Raw genomic sequence first — 27807 nt, 5'->3', positions numbered from 1 at the left:
GTTGGGGCCTGTTCTGTTCGGAGCAATGTTACACCATGCAAATGCAGGCTAGTGTGTTAAGGCCAGGGATTTTAACAGTTGGAGGTTGGGAGGAAACTTTTCCTGCTGTCTGTTTATCCCATAACTGCAGAGTTTCTCTTTCAATGCTCTCAAGCAGCAGGTGCTGGCCTACCAAAGACTAAACAGAGCAAAAACTCTGGAGGACAACGTTCCCTTTAATCTTCTCCATCCATGTGTGGAATAAATTTTATGTGCACTGACACATATACAGATGTGCACCACCAGTAGAAGCATATGCTGATGGCTGTGGGTGCTCTGCTAATTAACTGAGCAGCATTTGAATCTCTGCTAAGGTACATCTAGACTGCGGGACTATTTCGGGATATCCGGTATCCCGAAATACTGTTTTCTGCTACTTCCAGCACACCTGTTTTTTCTAAATGCAATTGAAATAATGGGCATGCTATTCTGACATCCTAGTAAACCTCGTTCCATGAGGATTAAGGGAGTTGTTGGAACTGCCATCTATTTAGAAATTTTGGCGCTATGTAGAGAGCTCCAAATTTCGAAATAGACGATCTCGAAATAAGTGACCCATTTTGCATAGCTCAAATTGTGTAGCTTATTTTGAACTAGTGCTGCAGTGTAGACTCACCCCTGAGGGATGCCCAAATGGTCAGCTTACAGGGAACACGGCTGAAGAAGTCCTTTTATTATCTGGGAAGCACTGCTGAGCAGCTGCTATGCTTTAGCAGGGAAGATAGCAAGCTAGCCCCTCCTCAACTGGCGCAGGGTTAGCCAGGCGCATGGACTGGAACTGGTTGGTAGTGAGCCTGAGAGTTGCTATTGAGAATGATGGCATTTCAAATGATTCCTGTCCTTTGGAAAGGGAAAAGAAAAAGATTCTAACTATGTGCAATTAAATAAGTGGAGAGCTGCTGCTGGACATGCACTGTTACTGACTGCCTAATAATTCTACACTACTGCCAAGTTCTGTTGACAGAACTCGGCATTTTGTCGATGGTGATAAACCTCATTCTACGAGGAAAAACACCTTTTGTCGACAGAATTCTGTCGACAAAAGGCATTATTGCTTCTACACTGTCCTTTGCGTCTACATTGTTATGTCGATTAAGCGGCTTGCTTTATCGACAGAACTGGATGTAGTCTAGACACTCTTTGTCGACAGAAGCTTTGTCGACAAAAGCCTGTAGTCTAGACATACCCTAGGTGATTCTTTTGGTCCAGATGAGGCACCGTACTCTAATAGAAAGGGCAACGTATTAGGACTCTGGGGACCTTGACTATTAACAGGGTTCAAAAAAGAACTGGCTAAATTCATGGAGCAGGGGTCCATCAATGGCTACTAGCCGGGATGGGCAGGGATGGGATCCTGAGTCTCTGTTTGCCAGAAGCTGGGCATGGGCTACTGATTCCCTGTTCTGTTCATTCCCTCTGGGGCACCTGGCATTTGCCACTGTGGGTGCGTCTACACGACACCGTTATTCTGGAATAACGTCCATTGTTCCGGAAAAAACATTACTAGCGTCCACACAGTAATTGTGTTATTTCGAAGAAAAATCGAAATAACAGAGGGCTTTTTCCTGCCTCGGTCTAATTTGGAGGCTTCCTTGTAGTTTGGATGCTCTATTTCGAAATAAGCTGTTCCGGAAGATATCTTCTGTAATTGTTTTTTCTGCAATAAGTTTGCAGCGTAGACTGACCCTGTCATAAAATAGGATGCTGGGCTAGACAGACCTTTGGTCTGACCCAGTACGGCCGTTCTTGTGACCTTGGCTCTGCCATTGATTGACCATGTGACCATGGCAAAGTCACTTTCCCACTCTATGCCCAGAGATGAAAGTAAGCGGGTGCGTCTTGATGCGCAGCTCTGGCAAGAGATGGCTGAGCTATGGCAAAAAGCCAGCAGGGAGCTATTGAAAGAGCTGGCAGGGACCTGGGTTGCAATAGGATAGTACCTGTAAGAAATTTTAAGTTACTTTCACTGCTGTCTGTGCCTTTCCTCCCCCCCCCCCCCCCAACCTGTCATCTATCCTGTCCAGTTAGATGTCAAGCTCTTGGAGGCAGGGGTTGTGTCTTACTCTGTACCTATACATACACCACCGTACCATAACGTGACCCTGATCTTGACTGGGAACTCTAGGTGCTATTTTAGTAACAAGGCTTCCTTCAGATTCATGGATTTTAAGGACAGATGAGATCACTGTGAGTATCTAGTCTGATGTTTTGTGAAGCGTGGGGCCGTAGGATTTCACCCACTGATTCCAGCAGTGGAGGGGAATGAGTCTTCCGTGCTATGTAAGTGAATTCAATCAACCTCCCCCCCCCCCCGACTTGTAGTCTGTAATTTTATCCCTATCGTCGTCGTAGTTTGCCCAAGATTTATAGCACAATACAAGTTTATTTTGTACAGCATCTTTCATAGAAACTCTATCCCCAGAACACATTTCAGAGTCAAATAAAAACGAGACAGTGCCAGGCATAAATTACAGGAAGCAGTGGTTTCGAGACATTGGAGAGTGAATAAATTGAAGCAGTCAGTCGTAAGGCCGGCAAATGAGGTAGAGAAATTCACAGGCAGCATGGGTACATTCCACTTTTAGGCTGTGCTTGGGAATGAAAGGGAGTGCTGGCTAGGTGGAGGGAATTGAGGGAGACGACTCCAAAGAGCAGCAGGGAGGCGTGAAGAGATGAGCAAAGAGTGTTGGTGGTAGGCAAGCAGAAGGAGTGGAGAAGAGAGGGAGAGGAGACAGGATTTAGCGGGGAGGGATTTAAAACCAAGGGGCCAGATCGGCAACTGGTGTAAATCAGCACCAATGGAATCATGCCAGTTTACACCAGCTAAAGATCTGCCACTCCCCTCCCAAACAAGCCCTTTTTAATTGTGTCCTGAGGAGGAAGAGGATGGGCAGAGGTGAGACAAGTCCATTTCTGCATGCTCACAAAGGAGGGGAGCAGCAGAAGTCTGCTTGGAGAAGGGGCAGAGGTGGGAGCTCTGCTAGTGGAGGAGAAAGCTGCCTTGGACTTGACCTCTTGGCTAGCCTTTGGCAGGCCGTAGCCAGACCGTGCGTATGTGGAGCCAGACTTACCTTGAATGACAAGGGCCTTGGATTGAGGAGATGTGGGTTCAAGTCTTCATTCTCCCACAGGCTCACTTTGCAAGCTCGGCGACTGCCCTGTGCTACATCCCCCTAATGAAAGGAAGTGCTACGTCTCTGTCTAGTGGAGATGTTTTAAGGATAAAATACAGTAATGCAAATGAGCGGCTCAGTTGTGGGGACCATGTAAATACCTGGATAGGCTCTGGGGAAGAGTTATAGTCTGGGGGACCCCAGTGGCAGCAGCAAGATCTTTAATTTGGGCTATAATTCAGTCATGCTTTGACTGTGTGTGCCACTTCCTTGGCTGAGTAGAAGTGGGACTGTTCAAGTACTTGTCATAGGCCCTGTACAGCTACCAGTCTCTGGAGAGTCTACTGTGGATCAAGCTTGTGCTAGCCGAGCAGGAGGATCACAGTGAAGCCACCGCAGTGTGGTTGTGTAGTTGAATGGCCAGTGTTTTTCCTCTCCATAAAGAGCTGTCATCCCCATTTGACAAAATAGGTAAACTAAGGCACAGAGCAATGAGATGATAGAACTCAGCAGCCCCTCTACAGAACACGCTACCCCCCTGAGGGGAAATATCAGGCCGACCCGGCTGAATTCCATTTGGAAGTTAATGGATTTACACCAGGGGTGGGCTGGCCCACTGCAGCTCCCCCTGCATCTCTGAACCAGCCACATTCTGGCAGTAGCGTGCAGAAATGTAAAATAATGAGGTAGCAGCCAGGAGTGTCTGGAACGGGCAGTGAGGAATGAAGATGGATGACTGTAGCGAAGACACAATTTGAAAAGGGATAAATACAGGCAACAAGTTATTCACCACAGCAATTTGTAAAGAGTGTTAAAACCCTTCAGACAGGATTGTTTCACATCATCTCTTTTTCTATTTGTGGACTGACAGACCCCTGTGTAAATGACGCTGATGGATGGCTACAAACCAGGCCCCTTAATCTGCAGCTCTGCGATTGATTAGTTTAACTCGCCTCACGCCGGGTGTCAACGTGACCTGTCGAGGCGGATTGAGCCAGGTGCGCCTGGTAGCTGGCCACAAAGAGGTGGTGTTTGTTAATGGCTGCAGAGGAGAGGGCGAGTGGTCGAGCTTCACTGCGGAGGATGAAGAGGATGGGGATGAGCAGAGAGCAAAAGGCAATAGCCAGATGTTAGCTGTCTGACTCCTAGTAAAAGGTCAGCAGAAGAATGAATCTGTTCCCAGTGACAAGTGGAGGGGCGGCTACATGAAGCCAAGTGTCCATGTGGAATAACTCATGGGAAATTCACGACACATCTTGGGTGGACAAGAGGGGGGGATTTTTAACTCAATTGAAATAATGATGACTTCTATAGCATCTTCTTCTATAACATACAGAATGGAAAGAGATTGTCTAGGAAGGAGTACTGCTGAAAGGAATTTAGGGGTCATAGTGGATGACAAGTTAAACATGAGTCAACGCTGTGACACTGTTGCAAAAAAAAAAAGCAAACACGATTCTGGGAGGCATTAACAGGAGTGTTGTGAGCAAGATGCAAGAAATCATTTTTCCGCTCTGCTCTGTGCTGGTTAGGCCTCAGTTGGAGTATTGTGTCCAGTTCTGGGCACCACATGTCAAGAAAGATTTGGAGAAAGTGGAGAAGGTCCAGAGAAGAGCAACAAAAATGATGAAAGGTCTAAAGAACATGAGCTATGAGGGGAAGATGGAAAGAACTGGGCTTGTTTAGTTTAGAAAAGAGAAGACCGAGGGGAGACATGATAGTTTTCAAGTATCTAAAAGGGTGTTACAAGGAGGAGGAGGAAAAATTGTTCTCCTTGGCCTCTGAGGACAGGACAAGCAGCAATGGGCTTAAATTGCAGCAAGGGAGGTGTAAGTTAGACATTAGGAAAAACTTCCTGTCAGGGTGGTTAAATACTGGAATGAATTACCTAGGGGGGAATTTCCGTCACTGGGATATTTAAGAGCAGGTCAGACAAACACCTGTCAGGGATGATCTAGATGGTGCTTGGTGCTGCCGTGAGGGCAGAGGACTGGACTCGATGACCTTCCAGTTCTATTGTTCTATGATTCTATGATCTTCTGTCCCAAGGGATTCCAAAGAGCTTTGTGGACTGATTCACACGCTGTGTAGAGGCATTGCTCAATATTTAAGCATAGCTGCCTCTGAGGTGAAGGGTTGTCTTGTGGTTTCATTGCAAGGCAGCCCAAGAGCAGTTCCTGACTCTGCCACAGATTTCCTCTATAGCCTTGGGTGCGTTACTTAATCTCTTTGTGCCTCATGCCAAATCGGGATCATAAGCTCACCCTTATAGGGATGCTGGGAAGTGCTCCCAGATGGGGCTTGAATGGGAGCAGAAGGAGGCAGGTAGGTGAAAGGTGACCACAGTTTAGGGAGGATGAATGCTGTGACTTGAGGGTTAATCTCATGACAAATTAACTTCAGCTCTTTAACACAAATGCTCAGTATACTTTGGTTTTTACCTCCCTCCCAGAAAGCTGGTAAATCCACCGGCTCAGTTTCTCCCCCGCCCCTCATTCCTCCATGTGAACATAGCTCCGCCAATTTTGCTGCTGATGCCACTTCTTGCAGTGCCAAGGTCTCCTATTCAGGCACTCACCTGAGCTGACCTTACTTAGCTTAGCTGTGATATAGCTGCAGCACCGGGGGAGGGGGGAGCTGTGTGTGATATTCTTTAATTTGATTCAGCACTTCTTTTTTCCCAAGGAAGTTGGGGGGAGTGCAAAGAGTGAGAACATGCAGCAACCTTAGAGAGAAAAGGAAAGAGTGAAATAAGATTTATGGAGAAAGCTGGTGCTGCCGTCAGAGCAGCCAGGGCCAAGGTGGGAGGGGAATTAATGCACTGCATGAAAAGCTGAAAGCATGAATACAGGGGCGGAGACAGACAGACAATTGTTGGGCAAAGGGAGACTCAAGTTGCATCTAGACTGCAGGTTTGTTTCAGAAAAAATGGCCATTTTTCTGAAAAAACTTCACTTACGTCCACACTGCTGCTGCGTTCTTTTGAAAGAAAAATCGAAAGAACACAGGGGTTTTTCTGACATTGGTGAACCTCATTCTATAAGAAAGAAGCTTTTACTGAAAGAGCTCTTTTGGAAAAAGTCGTGTGTGGACGGGGAAGAGGGAGTTCTTTCGCAAGAAGTGGAAAGAGGAAAAAGCACAGGTGCCCTGGTGGCCACTCCGCCCATAGTAATCACAGCTGAAATGCAAGAGAGCATCCATTCAGTGTGGACGTTCTCTTTCAAAAAAGCAGGTTGCTTTTTCGATGCGCTTTGGCAGTACGGACACGCTCTTTCGGAGGAAGTTTTTTTGGAAGATCTCTTCTGAAAAAGCTTCTCCCGAAAGCAGCCTGCAGTCTAGACGTACCCTCAGACCCTCAGACAGCCAGATCCAGGCTGGAGAGGAGAGGCAGAGAAGGAGAAACAAAGGGGATTCTCCTACAGTCGTGTCTTTGGCCCTCTTTGAGGTTGCTACTTAGCTACCAATGACTAGCGATGGACAACTCATGACTATTTCTATTTCCGCAGCGCCTTGCGGCAGAGCCTCCCAGTGCGAGGTCTCATGAGAGACGGTCACTGCAATCCACATGGGAGAAAGGAAGCAGTATTAGCCCCCTTGCAGCTGGGGACCTGAGGTGCAGGGATAAGAAATGGCTTGCTCATGGGAGACTGGGAATTCAACTTTGATTTCCATTGCAGTTAATGGACTAGCGCGGAGTGAACAATGTGCTGCAAACAGTGATGAGGTCAGCATGGAAAGTGCATTTTTTTGACTCTGGTGGTACCTCCTGCGTTCTGGCCTGCAGTTTCAGCAGAGTCTGGGGCAGGATGGACTCTCGGGAAGGAGTCGCAGAACAGTGTTCTGAGCTGCTCCAGCAGATTGTGTAGCTTCCACGTTGTACCTGGAGGAAAACAGAAAGCTTCATTCCCCGGAGTCACTGATCCAGCCCCTCTCCCCCATGCTAAATTCACTCCCAGCAGAGAGGTTCTAGAGCTGGTGACACGAAAACAGCGATTATACAATCTCCATGTAAATGTGCAGTATGATTCCCAAGCGTTTAACTGACCTTGCTCCCCAGCATCATAGACTAGATGGCTGTCACGCTGCTGAACTAGCAGATCCAGCTCTGGTTTCCCAAGCTCTGCTTCCATTTCCTTTGCCCTTGTCTACACTCGGTGGGAATAACCTGGAGAAAACATCTACCCCCAGCTTGCTTTAGTGGGCTCCTTGCCCAGAGCATGGCCAAGGGCTCTGCTAACCCAGCTGTTTTGGGGATGGTACACATTGCTGTTACTTTTCTGTGGCAAGACAGTCCTAGGCACTCATGAATAGTGATAGAAATGTAGCCGTGTTAGTCTGGTGTAGCTGAAACAAAAGACAGGACTATGTAGCACTTTAAAGACTAACAAGATGGTTTATTAGATGATGAGCCTTCATGGGCCAGAAAGGCTCATCATCAAATAAACCATCTTGTTAGTCTATAAAGTGCTACATAGTCCTGTATTTTGTCTAGGCACTCATGTAATCCCTTAGGGTATGTTGACACTGCATGCTTATTTCAGAATAAGCTATTCTGGAAGAAATACTCCCAAATAGCTTATTTTGAAGTAGCAGGTCTACACTATAAGGAAGCCTCGAAATTAGTCTGAGGCAGGCTCCACTAAAGTGGACGCGCTAACTCAATTTAGAGCCCCAGGAGGCATTGGGGAGTCATTACTTTGAATGGCCCTGGGGAGGAGCTATTTCGAAATAGCAGCAGCGGAGAGTCCATACTACTGCTATTTCGAAATAGCTATTTCAGAATAGGCGCTAATACTCATGGAATGAGGTTTACAGAAGTCGGAATAAGCTATCCATTATTTCGAATTGATGTTGAAATAACGGAATTTCTGTGTAGACTCTCGCATTGTTATTTCGGAATATGCCGAATGCCATTATTCCGAAATAGTGCTGCTGTGTAGACGCACCCTTAAGGTTTAGCATATGGAGGTACTGTCATGCTCTGCAGCACCAGCCAGCCAGATGCCAGAGTGGTTAGCCAACTTCATAACAGCTGGGCATTCAAAACCAAAGTCTTGAGCGTGGAAACCAGGAACCTTTGTCTACTAGGAACGGCCAAACTGCAGGAGACCAGTTGTACTCCTATTTGCTTTCACCAGGTGCTAGATAGCCCTGACAAAGGTATCAAACTCCAGAAATGCACCTGAACATGCAACGTGACACTGGAGGCAATTGTTCCATTCTACTCTGCAACTGGGCCATCTCGCCTGGAGTACGAGGCCCAGTTTTGAACAAGTCGGAGAGAGTCTAGAAGGATAAAAGAGTTTAAAAACACAACCTCAGACAGAGGAAAGATTGAAAGAATGGGCTTGGGTACCGCAAAGAAAAGACTTCTGGGGAACAGAATGCATCTTCGAATATATAAAAAGGTTGTTCTAACGAGAGTGGTGATCAGTTGTTCTCTGGGTAGGACAAGAAGCAACTATTTTTGTTTGTACAAGGGCGATTTAGATTAGACTTTCAAACGATGCCAGTCAAGAGCTAGAACAGGTTACCTATGGAGGTTGTAGAATACCCATCACTGGAGATTTTCAAGGACTTGCAAGTCAAAGCCCTTTCAGGGGCATTCTAGACTTACATAGCCCTGCCTCAATACAGAGAGTGAGTGTATGTGCGTATGTGTTCTAGCTTAGTGTTTCTCGACCTTTTTTTATAAAGTATCCCTTTAAAAAAATAAGTGAAACCTTGGAAAGGGTTCAGAAAAGGGCAACTGAAATGATTAAGGGTTTGGAACGGGTCCCATATGAAGAGAGATTAAAGAGACTTGGACTTTTCAGCTTAGAAAAGAGGAGACGAAGGGGGAATATGACCGAGGTCTATAAAATCATGACTGGTGTGGAAAAAGTGAATAAGGAAAAGTTATTTACTTATTCCTGCAATAGAAGAATTAGGGGTCACCAAATGAAATTAATAGGCAGCAGGTTTAAAACAAACCAAAGGAAGTTTTTCTTTACTCAGCGCACCGTCAACCTGTGGAACTCCTTGCCAGAGGAGGCTGTGAAGGCTAGGACTATAACAGAGTTTAAAGAGAAGCTAGATAATTTCATGGAGGTTAGGTCCATAAATGGTGTCCCTGGCCTCTGTTTGTCAGAGGCTGGAGATGGATGGCATGAAACAAATCGCTTGATCATTTTCTTCAGTCCACCCTCTCTGGGGCACCTGGTGCTGGCCACTGTCAGCAGACCGGCTACTGGGCTAGATGGACCTTTGGTCTGACCCAGTATGGCCATTCTTATGTTTTTATGTAGATATCCCCAGTATCTACAGTTTTCAGACACACACAAAACATTTTTCTACCGTTGCAATGCATTTGTGTAAATAACTTAATCGTAGCCGGGCGGGCGATGAAATGTTTGGATGTAAAAAGTACAAAAATAATAAAACGTTGTAAAACTTAACACAAAAACTCCATTTTCTCCAATGTCAGTTGGGTCGACGTACCCCCCAGACGTCTCTCGAGTACCCCTAAGGGGACTCGTACCCCTGGTTGAGAAACACTGCTCTGGCTGAGTCCTTGAGGCAGGCCCCCCAATGGGTGGGAGCAAAGAGGATAGTTGCCCTGGGGCCCAGCGATTCGAAGGAGCCTGGGGGTCCCGGCTGGCCCCATGCCCTATAAATTGGTGCCGGAGCACTGTGTGGCGTGCACCGTATGGCTCTGAGGGCGGGGGAAGGGGGTGCACTGTGCTTCAGGCAGCACTTGCGGGGGGGCTTCTCTTGTCCCTTCCACTCAAAGCTATGCCCCTTCCAGAAGCCAGGAGCCACCCCCCACCTTGCCCAGGGGCTTGCGGAAGCTGTCACCCTCCCATCCCCGCCTGCTGGTTCCTTCCGGCCCTACCTTGCTATGGTTCTGTAATAGCACAAGTCAATATTTTTCCCCAAATCAGATTGTGAATGTTACACCCCTATAACACGAGGCTAAACTAAGCGCATTTGCCCGGCATGAATGAAGGAACCGTCATGAGCTGAGATGACCCATCCCCCTCCAGCGGTAGGCAGTGATGGGCACCCACAGAGCTGTGGCCACGCCGTGGTCCTTGGTGGAACTGCCTTGCTTTACCGCAACACTCAGCTGTTCAAATGCCAGTTCGACCCATGTGCTGCATGTGCCTCTCCGCCCCTTCGACAGGGCTGCGCTCCGCCAGCCCAGCATGTTATCCTTGCAGCGGCTCACTGGAAGGAGGAGGCTGAGCGAGGAGAGCCAGCCTGTGCCGGCTGCAGGGAAGTTCTTGGGTCAGGGGAGTTATTATCTGGGGGCACTTTCCGGGACGTGGCACCGCAAATGGAAACATTGGTTCTGAAGGTCACTTTATTTCCACCCAAGAATTTAATTAGGCTTCTCTAAAGCGTTTAGATTTAGGAACGGCGCACTCTTTAGCTCGCCTGCTGGGAGCGCTCATGAATATTAAAAACGAATAAGGATGAGAGGCTGGGGAGGCGAGGGGCCTGAAGTCGTGTCTCTCGCCCGCTCCGTTGTCTTCAGAGCTGGCCTCCGACGCGGCAGCGCTTACTCTACAGGGGAGACCGCTGTAAATTACAGGCTTCTGCGGAGATGAGCCTCTCCCGCCCCAAAAAGCTGGGTGGTTGGAAAAAGCAGTGTGAGGCGTGACTGGCAGGCAGCCCCCTGTCGGGGGGAGGGAGGGGAAACGTGCACCTTCTTGTGCCACCTGCTCAGAGCCAGCCCAAGCTGGAGAGGTGGGGTTGCACCTGGACGAAGGGTTGCCAGAACCTTGCTGGGCGTGGGGGAGGGGAGGAGGTTTCCCTGTTGCTAGAAACTCTGGATGAGAACGCAGTGCAGCTGGGGAAGGAAGCGCCAAGGTCCCCTGGGGAATATCTGTCAGTTCCCTTTCTTTCCCCTGCACCTGGAAACAAACCAGAGATCCTGGCATTTGCTGAGATTTCTGGAAGACATGGAGGCTCCAGGCATCCACGGAGGAGGGATAACTAGGCACCAAGTCTATGTCTACACTGCCCCCTCTTGCGCCAAAACATATGCAAATGAGGCGACGTGTGGAATATTGCCGCACCTCATTTGCATAATTAACGAGGCTCTGTTTTTGCACAAGAGGCTTTTGCGCAAAAAGCCCCTCTTGCACAAGAATCGTTCTTCCTGAAAAAAGAGGAAGTATGGCTCTTGCACAAGAGGGGGGTTTTGCGCAAAAACGGAGCCTTGTTAATTATGCAAATGAGGCGCAGCGATATTCCACGCTTTGCCTCATTTGCATATGTTTTGGCACAAGAGGGGGCAGTGTAGAACTAGCCCCAGGGGTCATCTACACAGCAGGGATCATGTCCAATTAAGCGACACAACTTCAGCTGAAGTCGAAATAGCTCATTTCGGCTTTTGGCGCTGTCTACACAGCAGGAAGTCGAAGGGAGAACACTCTTCCTTCCACTTCCCTTCCTCCTCGTGAAATGAGGGTTACAGGAGTCGGAGTAAGAAGTCCTCCAGCTCGACATTCTTTCGAAATAACGGCTTGTAGTGAAGACGCACACTTTGTTGGTTTTGGAATAACGTCAGTTACTCCAAAACAACGCTGCCACTTAGACAGGCAGCCGTAGAGCCTCAAATGACTGGCGGTTAGTTGCTTTTCTGTCCCTTCTCCAGGAAAAGCTGGAGCCTGCTGTTCGGGGCAAAATTCCTGCAAGCTGCAGCTGAGTCTGCACAGCAGGAATCACAGAACCACAGAGCTGGAAGAGACCTCAGAAGGTCATCAAGTCCAGCCCCCTGCTCTAGGCAGGACCAATCCCAACTAAATCAACCCGGCCAGGGCTTTGTCAAGCCGAGACTTAAACCCCTCTAGGGATGGAGACTCCACTACTTCCCTAGGGAACACATTCCAGTGCTTCACCACCCTCCTAGGGAAATAGTTTTTCCTAATATCCAACCTGGACCTCCCCCACCGCAACTTGAGACCACTGCTCCTTGTTCTGCCCTGTGAGTTCCTGCATAAAGGAGTCACGTGGGCTGAAAGGAAGCATTGACTTGGCAATCAGACGGCTGTGAAATCCAACATTTAGCCACCTCATAACCAGCCTCACAGTTTGGCTAAGGATTCTGAAGCTTGACCTGCGCCACTCAGCCTGTTTGCCAAGTGCCATAAGAACCGACAGGACAGTAAGATTATGGGGTTTTGGGGATGCCCAGGCTTCTGCATTGCCATTGCAGGCTTAGGTAGGTTTTTGAGGAGCCCGGAAAGCTACATGCTATAGGAAGTCCTGTGTGGTGACCGCCTGATTCGCTATAAATCCTCATGGCGGGGAGCATTGCGGCAAGATCACCTGTTTGCACCTCGCCTTGCCCTGACCCACAGATGGCAGCTCCTGGCTTTGGTTCATCCCCAACTCTGCTCCTTGTTTGTTCTCTAGCCTGGTGCCTGACTCATTCCCCCAACCAGCTGGACCTGTTTATCTCCTGACTGCAGCTTGGTAATTGACCGGTGCACACCGGGCACCTGGGACCTGGTCTTAATGTGTGCCCCCTTTCCTGCTTTTTAGCCCCGGGGTGGGGGGGGGGCTCATTCGGAGCTTAGAAAGCGCCCCCTGTGATTGGTGGCCAGAATCAATACAGGTGTCTGAAAAGGAGGGCCCCGTATACCTTCCAATGGGATCGCCTGCCGGCCTTTGCAGACTGGCCCAAATAGCATGTGGTCGATACAGAGAAGCAGGGGAGTTTTGAGTCCTGTGCGCATTGGGGGGCAATGCTGGGGCCACCCAGCTGCTGTATTATAAGAAGGAGAGATTGTGTCCGACTTCCCTTGCCCCGCGCACTCTGCAAATATGATCCCGAGCCAGGTGCCGCCTTCTGAGATCGCCGCTCCCGCTTCTGGCAAGGGGGAAGAAATGGCCTGATTTGCTTTTCCTCACGACCGTCCGATGTGGCTAGTGATTCTGGGGCTCAGCCTTAGACGCTGTGGAGAGGCCTGATTTCAGACGGAGGAGGCTCCGCGTCCTCTGAACTTCCAGACCCTTTAGGAGGTTGCCTCAAAAATCAAGCACCATAAACCACGAGGTGCTTTTTTAAAATGGCCACAGCTGCCAACATTCCCTGTAAGATGAGCGCTCAGGCAGCCCAGGAGTAGCTGATTAGCAGAGCACCCATAACTGCCAACGTATGGGTGGTGCACACTGGCACTTGCCTTGGTGCACGTAAAAAAAATATTCCACACATGAATATAAATAATTCCAGAGAACATTGTAGCTGCTAGCTTGCCTGTCTCTCTTGCTTTATTCCCCTCTGTAGTTTCTTTTCTTATCCATCTCTCCCTCCCTCCTTATCTTTCCAACTCTGCCATTTTATCCCTCTTCACATTGCTCTGATTACTTCTAGTGATCTTATTATATTAATAAATCTCCAAGCCCTGAGCATTTAGAATTACATTACTTTCCACATAAAGGAGCTCTCCACATTACTCCATCACAATTCCCTTTGATATATAGGTGGCCTTCAAATGGTTTGACTATCTATAACCACTCTCTTTTGCTCTCTGGCTTGCACTCCAATCCCTCTTTCCTTATCCAAAAAAGTTGTCAGGCTTGGAATGATATCTCAGCCTTTTAAACTGGAAATTAAACTCCCACTCGGCAGAATTTGGACAGTTCCAGAGCAGGACTTTTTTTGATGATCCTGGTGGAACAGGTTTTTGATTTGGCTTCTGACGGTAGCTCCCATATGGCCTCCTTAGGCTGCTGGAGAGAGGAAAAAGTGTCTATCTGGAACAGAACACATTGCAGAATTAAAGAGCCGCTGTGGTTTGTGTCACTGTGAGCAAATTGACCCTGTGTTAAAATGGTTACAGTGCAGGCTGCAAGAGGGAGAGTGGCTGGAAGTCCATTACTGCCATGATTAAAATGTAGTGACTGCTCCTTCCCAGTGTGAGGGACAGGTGTGAAGTGGAGTCATGTGAATGCTCACACAGGATGGGAGGAAACTAACCTTACTTCCCCGCCATCTCCATTCACTTTCATTACAGAGGAAAGGAAATTTGGACCAGGAGACCCTCTATGGGCCCGGGTGGGAAAATGCACTTGAAAACACCCTTAAGTTCTCTCCCAGGCTAGTTTAAGGATCTGGTCATAGCTAATTATTTGGCATGCAGCACAGCCAAGGTCCAACAGGGTCCGTTAGAAGAGCTGTCTCTTCCCCCTAATGTTGAGCATACAGTGTATTAGCTCAAAGCTGCAGGTGAGCCAGCATGCAACAGAACAAACATGTAGGAACAGAATTCCCCTTGCTGGAGGGTGCGCTCCTGTTATCTACTGGCTGCTTTCCCCCTGAAGAACTAGAGAATCTTCAGAGTCCATGGAGTTGCTGCGGGGACCGATATGTTCCACTCTCTCCTGTTGAAGGTGATTGGTTAGCCTCCATCGGCTGTGATCCCATTTCTCCGTTGTCCCCTGCCCAGAAAAATTTGAGGAATGCTGGTCCAGTTCAGGGTTCTCTTCCTACCTGGAAAGCTACTTTCTGGGTCATCTGTTTAATGGGGTGCAATAATTGTTCACCCCCATGCTGAGGACAGGACCGGATTGGTGGGGGGGCTAGCCGGGCAGCTGCCCGGGACTCCAACCTATGGGGGGCACCTGATGGCAGCTGTCAGGGGCGCTGCACGTGCGGCCTCTGGCCCCGATTGCAGCTGCAAGGTGTGCAGCCCGCTGGGGGGCGGGGCCGCACATGCACCATGCACCGCGCATACACCACGCACCTGCTGCCCAGGGAGCAGGAAAGGCTCGAGCCGGCCCTGGCTGCGGTATCATGAGGCCTCGCTGCACATTGCAAAGGGCTTCCAGACCGTTGGACGAAAGGTTCTAATCATTATTCGTAGTAGGGCAGGGCCCAGGGGGGTCCCACCACGCTCGGCCCCTTGGTGTACAATATGTAGAGGTGTGTTGTAAGAAACCATCCCTTTCTGTGCTGAGAATCTTGGCAAGGCCGACACCTGGTGCGGGGAAGGCTGGATTGTTCTTTCTCCCACTGGTGGAAAATTGGAGCCTGGATTAAGCAATTAAGGCTATGGCCCCGAGCCCAGTCTCCGACCCAAGCCTGATGTCTGTGTTGCAACTTTATAGCTCTGCTACTTGAGTCATTTCACACTGGGAAGCCGCCTACAGTGTAGACATACCCTTAGTGACTTGCCAGAGGTCGCACTGGGAGTCTGTGGCAGAGCTGAACTTAGCTCCTCGGGGGAGGCCCAGTGCCTTCACAAGACCACCTACAACGCAACATGCTAATATTCTCTCTTACTCCACGGCATCATCGTAGCATCTAATAGCCCCTGCCATAGACCAGGGTACCACTGTGGTAGGTGGTGTACAAATCAGGCCAACCAATGGGGGTGGGGAGGCAGTTGCCCCGGTGATACAGTTGTCCGGGTGATACATAGCAGCAGGGACAGTGGCCCTTTACATGCTCCAGGCAGCTCTAAGGGTGGGAGGTGGCCGTGGCATGGGGCAGACTCCAGGCAGCACAGAAGGCTGGCGACCCCCCAGCCCCAGCCCTTCTCTCCAAAGCCCCACCTTTTCTGAGAGTGTGGATTCCCACACACACACCTAACCCAGGGGAGGCTGTTGGCACCCAGCGCAAATACAACGAAGAGAGGAACCTGACCCCGACGAGTAGGACAAGAGGCCACAGAGGGAAGGGGAGGAAACCATGAGGCAATGCTGCTCATCAGGACAAGCAGTGGTCTGAGCCCACCAACAGCCTAACGACCACTGACCAAAAGCTTCCGAGGGGAGAGCCGAATTAGTCTGTAACGGGAAAAACTTTTAAAACAACCAATAGTCTTGCAGCACCTTTAACCTGCTGGAGAACACTTTAACCTGCTGGAGAACACTTTAACCTGCCCCGGACTCATTAATGGATCTCAAAGTCTCCATGTTGTTTCAGTCCAATTCCACAAGCCAAATACACTGGGAAGGGTTGGAACTGAGCTTCATTTACAAGTTTGAGTCCTATCATAGAGGTATGAATAAACACATTGGCTATGTCTACACTCGCGGCTTCTTGCGCAAGAAAATCATACGCAAGGGTTCTTGTGGAAGAAATCTTGCACAAGAAAACGTCCACACTACCGTGTGCGAGCTGTGCTTTTGCACAAGAGCTCCCATGGCCATGTGGACGCTCTCTTGTGCAAGAAAGCTCGGACGGCCATTTTAGCCAAAGGGCTTTCTTGTGCAAGAAATCCCTGCTGAGCATCCACACTGCCCTCTTGCGCAAGAGGGCATACTCCTGTTTAAAAAGAGCTTAGCTCTTGCGCAAGACGCCCTCTCTTACCACGCCCAACTGTAAATTTCCTTGCGCAAGAGCAGGCGGGCAGTGTAGACGCTCTGTGGATACTTGCGCAAGAACAGCCGTACTTGACAAGAAGCCGCGAGTGAAGACATAGCCATTGGCTGGCTCGCACAACACACATTCCACATCCTAATTATTTAACCAACTTAACCAAACAATGGGTATTTAGACAAGGTGCTAATTGTTCTTATCAGCTTTTTGTAACTTGAACACTCTAATTCACTGTTTTTTTCTCTCCCTTCCCTCCCTCCCCCCTTTCCCTTATTTATTCTTGGTTCTGGACTTTTAGTGCACCACTCATCTGAAGAAGTGTGTTGTACCCAGGAAAGCTCAAGACTACTGACCAGGTTGATATAGTGCCCTCGCCAGCCCATGCCAGCGATTCCTCACCCCTTCAGTGCAGAGATTCCCAGCCACAGATATGGAGAGCTACAACCGGCCTTGTGTGCCCTACTACCATGTGCCCCAGGCCTTTCCGAGCCTTCTGACTCTGTGCCAAGGATGCAGGGAGCATCCGGGGGGGATGGTGACTGTAGGTTCCACACAAAGAGAGTTGCTGATGAAGTTCCGTACTCTGATTTCTCCCCTTTTGTTCGCTGCTCTAGCACGGAGCTGGCTGCTGTTCTGCTAGCAGCCTCAGCCTCTGATTTGCCTCCTTCCTGTTACGGCCTGTAACAGCCAATAGCCGGGAACAGCCGCTCAAGCAAACTGATACATTTTTGTCTTCAAGGGAAAGGGTTCTTTCTTTCTTGGGCTATGTGTACACGACAGAGTTTTGTCGGAAAAACAGTAGTTTTCCCGAAAAAACTTCAATTACGTCCACACTGCAATCGCATTCTTTCGAAAGAAAATTGAAAGAACAAAGGGGGGGTTCCAGCGTTGGTAATCCTCATTCTATGAGGAAGAAGCCTTTTTCCAAAAGAGCTCATTCGGAAAAAGGCGTGTGTGGACGGGGAAGAGGGAATTCTTTTGGAAGAAGAGGAAAGAGGAAAAAGTACAGGTGCCCTGGTGGCCACTCTGCCCATAGCAATCACAGTTTAAATGCGAGAGAGCGTTCATTCAGTGTGGATGCTATCTTTCGAAAAAGCAGATCGCTTTTCAATGTGCTTTGGCAGTGTGGACACGCTCTTTCGGAAGAAGTTTTTGCAGCAGATCTCTTCTGGAAAAGCTTCTTCCAAAAGAAACCTGCAGCCTAGACATAGCCTTGTTCTCCATCCACGGCAGTGTTTCCTGTTGGGTTCCTTTGTTGGCTTGGGCAGATTCACATTGCATTAGAGATGCTGCAAGAGGGAGGCTGTAGCCACACAAAAATCACAGGCAGTGCCTTTGGATTCTGTAGCGTGTTGGGCAAACGCTGCAGGAGAGAGGACGGGCGGGGGGGAATGGAAGGATAGATTAGCAGGTTTTACAGGTTTTGGACACAATATTCTCCAGGGATGCAAGCCAGGAAGCTCTTCTAAATAGTGCAGTCAGTGAACAGATAGCCTCCATTCTTCCTTTTGTTACGCATCTTCCAGCTTCCCCTTCTGATCAGCCTGCGTAACTGATTCCATGCCTGCTGCAAATACCCAGCCACCTTGCAGGGAAGGGCCTCAAAGAGCTTTTCTGATGCGGGTTAAAGAGCACACTGCTACGGGGGAGAGGAGCAGAATTATCTCCAGCGTACTGGGAAGTTCACTGGAGCCCCGTGGGGCAGACAGTGCTCAGGGGTGCATGTCTGCAGAGGAGTCCAGGCACCCCCTAACACATCCTCCCTTCCTCAGAGCGGGTAATGGCCAGAGCTGCGTTGGGCAGAAATTTACCATTACTATAGACCAGCCGCCTACACTCCTCCCTGGAGACAGAAGATTCCCCGGGCCATTCTCTGGGAACAGAGCTCTGTGCCCTCCCTCATTACTACGGGCTGTGCCCTGGAAACACAACCGGCCCCCTCTAAGGTTAAGCAACATGACTCAGTTTCACTCCTGTCAGTGGCAGAGTCAGGAGAACTGTAGGTTCTTGTTTCCTGGTCCCCCTGCTCGGACCACTCGACCATGCTCTCAGCCTGTGAACCCTTCTTGGGCAGGAGGCTTTCAGTGCCCAGGGGTTACTGTTATGGCAAGACGATCAACCCTTCCGGGCAGCACAAAGCAGAGGAGCAAAGGGCTGTGTCTGACCCATTCTGTGTGCACAGGAAAGGTGGGATCACAAGGGTTTCATGCAGTATTCCCTCTAAGTTTTCCCATTCATGTGCAGAATAAATTTTGTTCTGTGCACCACCGGAAGAAACACATGCGCTCAGCTGCGGACGCTCTGCTATTCAGCGGAGCAGCATTTGACTGACTCCTGGGCGGTCGCCCAAGCGCACAGCTTACAGGGAACGCTGGTTTTGTGGCTTCAGAGTGAGCAGCAGGCTTCAGCTGTGGGACTCTTTGGTAGCAAAAGAGGTTGGGGAGAGCTTCACAGCTGCCAGGAAGGGATTCTACGGTGGGGCAGCAAATATAGGTGAGGGTGACAGGAGAAAGTCAGAGCTAAGAACTACTCTGCTTCCTCCCTGTGGCAGAGCTCACCCAGAGTTGCCAAAAGTTCGCCTGGCACCGTCAGGTGGCAAAGCGCCCCACAAAACAGGAGTCGCAAGCCCTCAGCAATTTCCCCGTGGATAATAAAGATGGTTATTTAGCGAGTCTCTGCTGCTCTGCTGTCCCTTCTCTCTTGCTGTCTCTGTAGCTCTGCCCAAGTCTCTCCACTTCTCTCCCTCCCTCTGCGGCGTTGGAAACGGAGACATGCAGGCAGGCAGAGCTGGGCTGGCGCACGGCTAGTCGCTTGCATGTCTCAAATCAGAGTGCTTTGGCACGAGCTGGCTACCGGGCATCAGGGGTTGCAACCTGCCTGCACGTTCCCAGCAGGGCCAGCTCGAGCCATTCTGCGCCCCGGGCAGCGGGTGCGCGACGCATGCACAGCTCCACTCCCAGGTGCACGGCTCATGTGCGGCCCTGCCTTCCGGTGCGCTGCGCACCTTACAGCTGTAATTGGGCGCCCCCCATAGGTGGCGCCCCGGGCAGCTGCCCAGCTAGTCCCCCCCCCCCCCCAATCCATCCCTGATTCCCAGTAGCTCAAGGGGAAGGAGGGCCCATCGTGATGGGAATGGAGGCTCCTGGTGTGAAAATCCCAGTGGGGAAATAGTGGAGAACCACTCTTTTGTGTGGCTTTGCTTTGGCAGCATTCATGTTCCATTTATGCCCTCCTCCGGCGGGGGGATGTGTGCCAATGAGTTGTATGCACTTCCGCTGATGGTCAATTTCAAAATCACATGGGAGTGTATTGGCATATAAAGTTCTCCTCACACTGATCAGATCAGAGGGTAGAAACAGGACCATGCGAGCCATCTGATCAATCCCTGATAGCCAGTCCAGCACAGCTAATGCATATTGTATACTGACAGAAAACTCCTCATGATCAGGAGTCCATAGAGTAAAAGGAAAAACACAATAAAAGGCAGGAATTGCCTTTTGATTCTTTGTCTGTACAACACCGAGCATAACGAAGTCCGTGACTGGGCCTCCTGGCACTACAGCAATACGAGTAACCACTACTAATAGTAATTTATCAAACACCTCTATCTGCTTGCTTGGTGTATCAGCCATCATCATAGAATCCTAGATCTGGAAGAGACCTCAGGAGTCATCAAGTCCAGTCCCCTGCCCAAGGCAGGACCAATCCCAACTAAATGCCACATCTTCCTGTAATGTATCATCCCCACCAAGGATAATAGCCTACTACTCCGGACAGCTAATGGACTTGCTCATTTTAGCACAAGCAATAAAGGTCTGCATTATGGATCTGCTTGTAGCTATTTCTCAGTCATCAATGGAGATGGAGAAATTTGTTACTTATTTCTTCAGCTACAAGGCTGAGATGGCAAATGAAAGTGTCTCCGAGCCGGGTATCGACCCCAGCAAAATCCTTTATGCAAAAGATCTAGCAGGGCCCCCTTACTGGTAGACTGGGATCGATGCGCTCTCTTTCCCCTCCCCGCATACTCTCAGATGTGTCATGGGCAGCAGCAGAAGTCGGAGCGCTCAAGAATTATGTCATGTGTGCAGTGATTAAGCTCCGCAACCAGCAGTTCCCAAACTCATCTGTAATCCTGTCTCCCTATCAAAGGAAGCCTATCTATTAAGGCAGCAAGAAGCAGCGTGTTACACCTCTTACTACAGAGCCCTGCTAAGCTGTTCCAGGCTCCCAGGAGGATGCGATCCTAGGAACCCAGGCATGGGCAGTGGGTGAAGGCCCAGCTGGGGAAGGCAACATGAAGCCCCGCCCCTTCTGCCCAAAGCCCTGCCCCTTCCCCCTGACTATGTCCCTTCAACAACCTCCCCCCACCCAAGCTCCGCCCACCCCAGCTGAGGCCCAGGGCTGCCACATGGCACAGCCCCAGCCCCTCCTGGGCGGCTGGGCAGCGTCGACAGTTTTAGGAAGGCAATGCCTCCCTTGCCTACATGACCCGCCACCCATGAACCCAGGTCAGATTCTGCACCGTCTACACTTGCAGAATATGAGGCCTCAGCAGCTGCGGTTGCTCCCATTTAATGCCTTGAGCGCTGTATGTGGGCCAGCAAGACACTGGACCAACGGCTGGATGTTAAACGCTTTTCAGTGGTCAGGGCAGGCGATCTGGTTTTAATGTAGTGAATCTAAGTCCCTTGTTGAACTGATCCCAGGGAGAAAAACCACCTGGTTAGACTGGAAGGAGGAGACCCCAAGGAGCAGAAGAGCTATATTGATAATGGGGAGGTTCTAATACACACCCATGTTGCTCTTGTTGGTATTATCACACTATCTAGAGTAGCAAGAGGGATGACAGCGAGGGACAGTTGTGGTGCATTGTCGAGAACCTGTGTCGTGTCTGACGCACCTCTTCTGGTCCATCTCCTGTGCTATTGGCCCTTTATTCTACTAAGCATGGAAATTAGCTTATATAACAGCCCTGGTGTGAAACAGTTTGGACTGGCTGCCTTCCACCCATGCCGCTACTTCTCCCATTTGGGGAACTGGTAACTATCGGCGGGATGCAAAACTCTAGATTTGGATTGAGATCTAAACTAAATGCATCTATTTAAAAAAATGATACGCCCACATCTTGAATACTGCGTACAGATGTGGTCACCTCATCTCAGAAAAGATATTTTGGCATTAGGAAAGGTTCAGAAAAGGGCAACAAAAATGAGTAGGTGTTTGGAAGAAGTCCCATATGAAGAGAGATTAAAGAGACTTGGACTTTTCAGTTTAGAAAAGAGGAGACGAAGGGGGAATATGACCGAGGTCTATAAAATCATGACTGGTGTGGAAAAAGTGAATAAGGAAAAGTTATTTACTTATTCCTGCAATAGAAGAATTAGGGGTCACCAAATGAAATTAATAGGCAGCAGGTTTAAAACAAACCAAAGGAAGTTTTTCTTTACTCAGCGCACCGTCAACCTGTGGAACTCCTTGCCAGAGGATGTGGTAAAGGCTAGATAGATTCATGGAGGTTAGGTCCATCAATGGCTATTAGCCAGGATGGCTAGGAATGGTGTTTGTAGCCTCTATTTCTCTGGAGGTGGGTAACAGGGGAGGGATCACCTGAGGATTATCTGTTGTGTTCCCTCCCTCTGGGGCATCTGGCATTGGCCACTGTCGGCAGACAGGACACTGAGCTGGATGGACCATTGTTCTGACCCAGTCTGGCCGTTCTTATGTTCTTATGTTCATCTAAACTGACAGGATTTCAGATTCCAGTGTCAAATACATTTCCGCAAAGGTGGGAACCTTTGTCTTGCATCAGCCCATCCAGGCTGTGATATCTGGGGTTGGGCCCATCCAGAGATAATTGCTTTGAACAATCGTCCCATTTCTCATCAGTTTCACAGCTAGAGAACGTGGCTTTAATCCTTTCTGGGCTCGCTGCTTAAGCACATTTCAAGGTGTCTGCAGCCAGCTCATGTCTTGAATCAGCTGGTTCTTGTGCTGGCATGAAAAGGGCAAGCGCAGTCGCCCGATGGCAAGCGGCAAGGGCGATCCATTGCACTGAAGCAAGAAGCAGGCATTTGTGTTTTCGGTTTCCTTGAAGAATTCTCCTGGCCTTCAGATGATAGGCAGCTCTAGTGAGATGAAATTTCATCTCCTTGACATTAAATGTAACCTTTATGGATTTTTGCTCTTCACATTTCTGGAATTACACAGTCTCTTCTTTAATCTCAGTGGGCTTTACGGTAACATTTTTTTGTTTAATGTTTCAGCCCATCCGGATTTATCCTCGAGGAGGGCCAAGGGTGTGTGTGGTGGAGGTTGGGTGAGGAAGTTGATGCACTTGATAACTCCTGAGAGATACGTTCTGGCACATCCCAGCACGTGGGTTGAGACGCATGGGCTGAGCATCTTTTTAGCTTAGGAGTAGGGGTGACCAAATAAGTCGGGGAGATTTTAGAACTCTTAGCCATGACTAAACTGAACCCAAAACACAGACTCACTCGGGGGAAAATTGGCCCATTTCCTCTCCTTTTCCAATGACTATCACCCCACATAACAATGCTTAGTCATATCCCTGCTCCGTGCCTCAGTTTCCCAACCTGTAAAATAAGGCCAATGATTCTGCCCTCCCCCCACCTTTGTATATCTAGAGGTGAAGCAGCAGAGAAGAGCTACATTTTTGTCATTCTGATTCTTTTTTTTTTATTTACAGAGCACGAGGTGTGGGGGGAGGTCTGTTCTCCAGCAATCCTCATCTTAAGAGAATATCCCTCAACTGGACACGTGTTCGAGCAACCCTGGAACATTTAAATATTTGCAAGGGGAGGATTCAAATTACTGACAAGATTTTTGCAAAATGATCCCAGTATTGTACAAATCCTTCCCTTTTCACAATCCTCAGGAGAACCCGAACCTCACGCATTCTGCATTGGAGAGAAATAGTCTAATTTCTGCATCGGAAAGAAATCGTCCTACGGAAGAGCTCAGTGTCTTTAATTAACACTCCCATGTCCCCTCCGCCTTAGTTTCTTGAGTTGCTAATATTTCTTGGATCTCATTAATGTTTTTTCAGCCAATTTGGATTTTCTCTCCAAGTCAGCCACTTTAACAGATAATGAGTCTAATTTACTCTCAAAAGAATCAAAGTGGGGCTTGTACGCTTTATGTGACTTAAAAAAAAAACAACCTCTACCGTGATTTGAGAAGCAGCTGTAGGAATTGAAGATTTAGCAGTAGGCTCTCTTCTCCCCAGTCAATTGAACACCTTCATGTAGAGTGACTGATAAGGGTGGACTGGATGGGGAATCTGAAGTGACAGAAAATTACCTGCTTGCAACTTTAACCTGTTATGTTGTCAGAGGCACATCTGTTACTGTGTCCTTATTTAGCAAGACCCAGGCCTTGTTTTTCCTTGTGTTTAAGGGAAGGGTGGCAAACAGAGTAGAATACATAGTCCCTCTTAGCCTAGAAATATCCAATGTGTTAGCGGATGCCTAAAACTTTAGATAGAACATTGATAAATAACCCCAAGGTGAGTTGGCGGTAGACTATAGAAAGTCAATTATCCAAATCTACCTCTTGCATCTGGTCGTTAACCAAATCACATGCTCTCTAGGGCACGGCCTGTCTTTGGACCATATACATAAAGCTCTGATCCCGGATCAAGGCTTCTCGCTGCAACTGTAATACAAATAAATGATGATATAAAAAAAAATGAGAGGCAGAGAGATGAAATGACTTGCCCAGGATCACACACCAAGTATACAGCAGCGCTGGGAATAGCCCAGTGCGTTAAGCACAAGCCTATCGTTCACTCTCCTGTGTGTACGGTGTGTGCTTGGAATGGCAAGAAGAACACATAGAGAAATGAATCTTGGCATGAAAATACTAGAGCTTCGCGTAGGGGAGTTGAAGATACTCACATTGTGCGTTACTGCGTGTTGGCTTAATGTCCATTTGTGGGGGAATAGAAGGTGCATAACTCGAGGGGACTATCAAGGCAATAACCCTGCGGCTGAATACTCCATTTCCATTGGGATGCCAGGATAAAGGCCTGACAACGCCCCCCAACCCTGCGCCCCCGTCCGCAGCCAGATGTGGCTCTCAGTCAGCCAGTAGAATAGGAGATTGTATTGGTTCTCAGATATACAGTTCAGTGTAGGCTTGATGTTGACATAGGAGCCAGGGCAGACAGCAGACGTCTAGACTACAGGCTTTTGTTAACAGAGGCTTTGTCAATGGATACTGTCAACAAAGCCTCTGTCAACAAAGAGCGTCTAGACAACAGCCAGTTCTTTGTCAACATGAGAGTGTAGACGCAAAGGACAGTGTAGATGCAATAGCGCCTTCTGGTGACATAACTCTGTCGACAAAAGGTGTTATTCCTCGTAGAATGAGGTTTACCGCTGTCGACAAAACTGCCGCGTTCTGTCGACGTTATGTCAACAGAACTCGGTGGTAGTGTAGGCCCAGGTATAGTTTTGTCGACAAAAGTCCACTTTTGTTGACAAAAGCCTGTAGTCTAGACATACCCCTTAGACCTCTTGGGGGGAAGGGGTTCACAGGCTCCTGAACCCCCCTGTACTGGACTTAGTCTGCTTTCTTCATGCTTCCCCCAGCCAAGTCTGCCCAGCCCCCAGGCCCTACCCCACCAGCCAGGTGGCCGTCTTTGCCTCCCTTCCTTTGTCTCTTCCTCTCCTTTCTTAACTGCTCAGGCTGGGACCAGTTGTCTGGGCCAATACAACATGGGGAGTGAATCAAACAACACAGCCAGGAGGGAACACTGGGTTGCAAAGTAGACAGCACCCCCGCTACATCACAAAAGGGCTCACAGGAAGCATCCTAAAAGTTCAGACACAGGGCCTAGCAACCTGTACTGGGTTGGTATGTGGGAGGATCCTGAATTGTTGTGCTTAAAGGAGGTGTTGGAGTGCCCCATGGAAGCTGGAATGTGTGCTGTGTCCTGATGCACAGTCCATTCCATGGCTCTTTGATCCAACCTGGGCTTGCAGAAACGACCGATAAATTGACACTTAGGCCAGGTCTACACTAAAAGGAAGCTCGAATCGAGATATGCAACTCCAGCTACATTAATTATGTAGCTGGAGTTGCCGTACCTTGTTTCAAGTTTCCCTACTTTCTCCACAAAGGGAGGCCGATGGGAGCAGAAGCAAGAGTACCGGCCTCTGGTGGGAGTACTCTCTGAGTTTGATTTAGCGAGTCTTAACTAGACTCGCTAAATCAAACTCCAGATGATCAATCATAGCAATTTCAATCTCCCATTTAGTGAAGATGTAGCCTATGTACTGCAGGTGGTAGTTGGGGAGATAAAAGGGGGTCACTGCGAACTAGCCAGAGAATCCTGACCCAATTTGTGCAACACTGGGTAAATCTACAGCAGCGGTCTCTGACCTTTTTAAGCATGAGATCACTTTTTGAATTTAAGTGCAGTCCAGGATCTACCTTAAATATAAATGCCCTTGCCCCACCTCCTTCCCACCCCTTCTCTGAGGCCCTGCCCCTGCTCACGCCATCCATCCTCTCTCTCTTGCCCATCCTCATCACTTTCACCAGGCTGGGGCAGAGGGTTGGAGTGCAGGCTCTGGTCTTGGATTAAGGGATCTGGAGTGTAGAGGGGCTCTGAGCTGCTTTAGGGGGAGGAGGTTCTAGGTGCAGGCTCTGGGAGGTGTTTGGATGCAGGGGTGCTTGGGGCTAGGGCAGAGGCTTGGGGTCCAGGAGGGGGTTCATGACTGGGGTAGGAGTTCAGAATGCAGGCTCCAGCTGGGCCCTGCTTACTTCAGGTGGCTCCTGGGTGGTGGGGCAGTGGGGTTAAGGCAGGTTCACCCCTACCCTGGCCCTGCACCACTCCCTAAAGCAGCCAGCAGACTCCCTCCTGAGTCCTGTTGTGGCCCCTCTCTGCTCTGTGGAGATAGGATACAGAGTGGGCCTTGACATCAGCACCTTCCTCTCCCTCCTCTGCCCTGCACAGAAAGTAGGAGGGTCCCCCGGGGTGGGGGCAGCTCCAAGGCAAAGGGCAGGAGATGTGCAGCAATGGGGGGAAGGGGCAGCTGATGTGCCGGCACTTGACAGCCTCCTGGCCAAACCAGTCAGGATCCCCTGTCAAAGGCTCCAAGGTCTACCAGGAGATCCCGATGGACTGGTTGGTGACCACTGGTCTACAGTGTACGCTGTCTCCCTCTGGAGACTTCCATGCAGACTAGGGCAGCCTGCTATTTACACTCAGGGCGTATTCCTTTCGATTAAGTGGTAGAGCCCTGTGGCTGCAGTCCCTCTCAGTGTATGGAGCAGTGGGTTGTGATACGGTGATATCGGCTCCAACCCAAATCCTGCTCCCAATGTCTCCCTTCAGAATGGTGCCATCAGAAAGCCGGTGTACGAATATCCTTACACTGTCTTCAATATTCAAGGTCCAGATCTAAAGGCATGAGGCCACTTCTCCAGGGAGCTCACTCTCCGGTCAACGCACTGTCTGTAGTGGGACCCTGCCTGGCTTCTCCCCCACCGTGATGCTACATTTCCGCTTTTGTCCCCTTGGCGTCAGGAGAGTGTTTGCAGAAGCCATTCATTGCTCATCGCAAGCCTCCGAGGTTAAGTGATCCCAAAGAATGTTTCCAGGCGAAATTCCAGGGCCATGCTTCTGTTCATACTCATTCCTGAGTCAATCGGGAGTAACTCCAGTGATGGCCCTAGAATTATCCCAGTGTGAATGGGGTCAGAATCAGGCCTTGTGTGTCTGAGCCACCATCGTCTCTCATGCTACAGCTCTAAAAGGGAGACAAACAAAAAAGCACCGTTGCTTTAAATGCTGGAGGGAAGGCTCAACCCGAAGTATATCGGAGGAGACTGGCAAAACCAATGGATCTTTCCATGCGATCTGGGTCTCCCGAGAACATGCGTTAGTTGACTGGAGCCTTCTGTCATGGACGGGACAGTGCTGTGTATAATGGAGTCTGCCGGGGAAGAAAGGAGCCTTCAGGCAATGCAAAAAGCCAGAGAAAAGCCAGACTGAAGAGTTTGAAGGGGGGATGTGTCTTCGTCTACACTACGAGTTTTCTCAGCAAAAAATATGCTAATAAGGGACTCATTTGCATGAGTTGCGATCTGATTTGCATATTTTCTGCCAGTCCCTTTTTTCGCTGGGGTTTTTGCGCACAAAACATCCTTTTCCCACCAGGTTGATCAACCTCCTCTTTTGGGGCATAAAGATCTGGCGGAAAAAGGGGTTTTTGCACAAAAAGAAAACGTCCACACTGCTTTTTCCCCCACAAAAACCCTTTGTGCAAAAAAAAGGCTTGCATAAATTATGCAAATGGGGTATGA

At 49.2% G+C, this 27807-nt stretch overlaps 1 protein-coding gene across 1 annotated transcript in view; it reads left to right on the top strand.

Moving 5' to 3' along the window:
- LOC142820446 (uncharacterized) overlaps positions 1-26914 on the top strand; it is a 67921-nt gene extending 41007 nt beyond the window's left edge. Inside the window, exon 3 of the mRNA XM_075909266.1 lies at positions 26837-26914. Within this exon, the coding sequence (XP_075765381.1) occupies positions 26837-26914 (78 nt within the window). The remainder of the gene's footprint in view (positions 1-26836) is intronic.
- The last annotated feature ends 893 nt before the right edge of the window (positions 26915-27807 follow it).

The sequence above is a fragment of the Pelodiscus sinensis genome, chromosome 26 (assembly GCF_049634645.1).
Source record: "Pelodiscus sinensis isolate JC-2024 chromosome 26, ASM4963464v1, whole genome shotgun sequence".
Classification (NCBI taxonomy): domain Eukaryota; kingdom Metazoa; phylum Chordata; order Testudines; family Trionychidae; genus Pelodiscus; species Pelodiscus sinensis.
The sequence above is the reverse complement of the archived record's forward strand: the minus strand, read 5'-3'. Positions and strand labels throughout refer to the sequence as shown.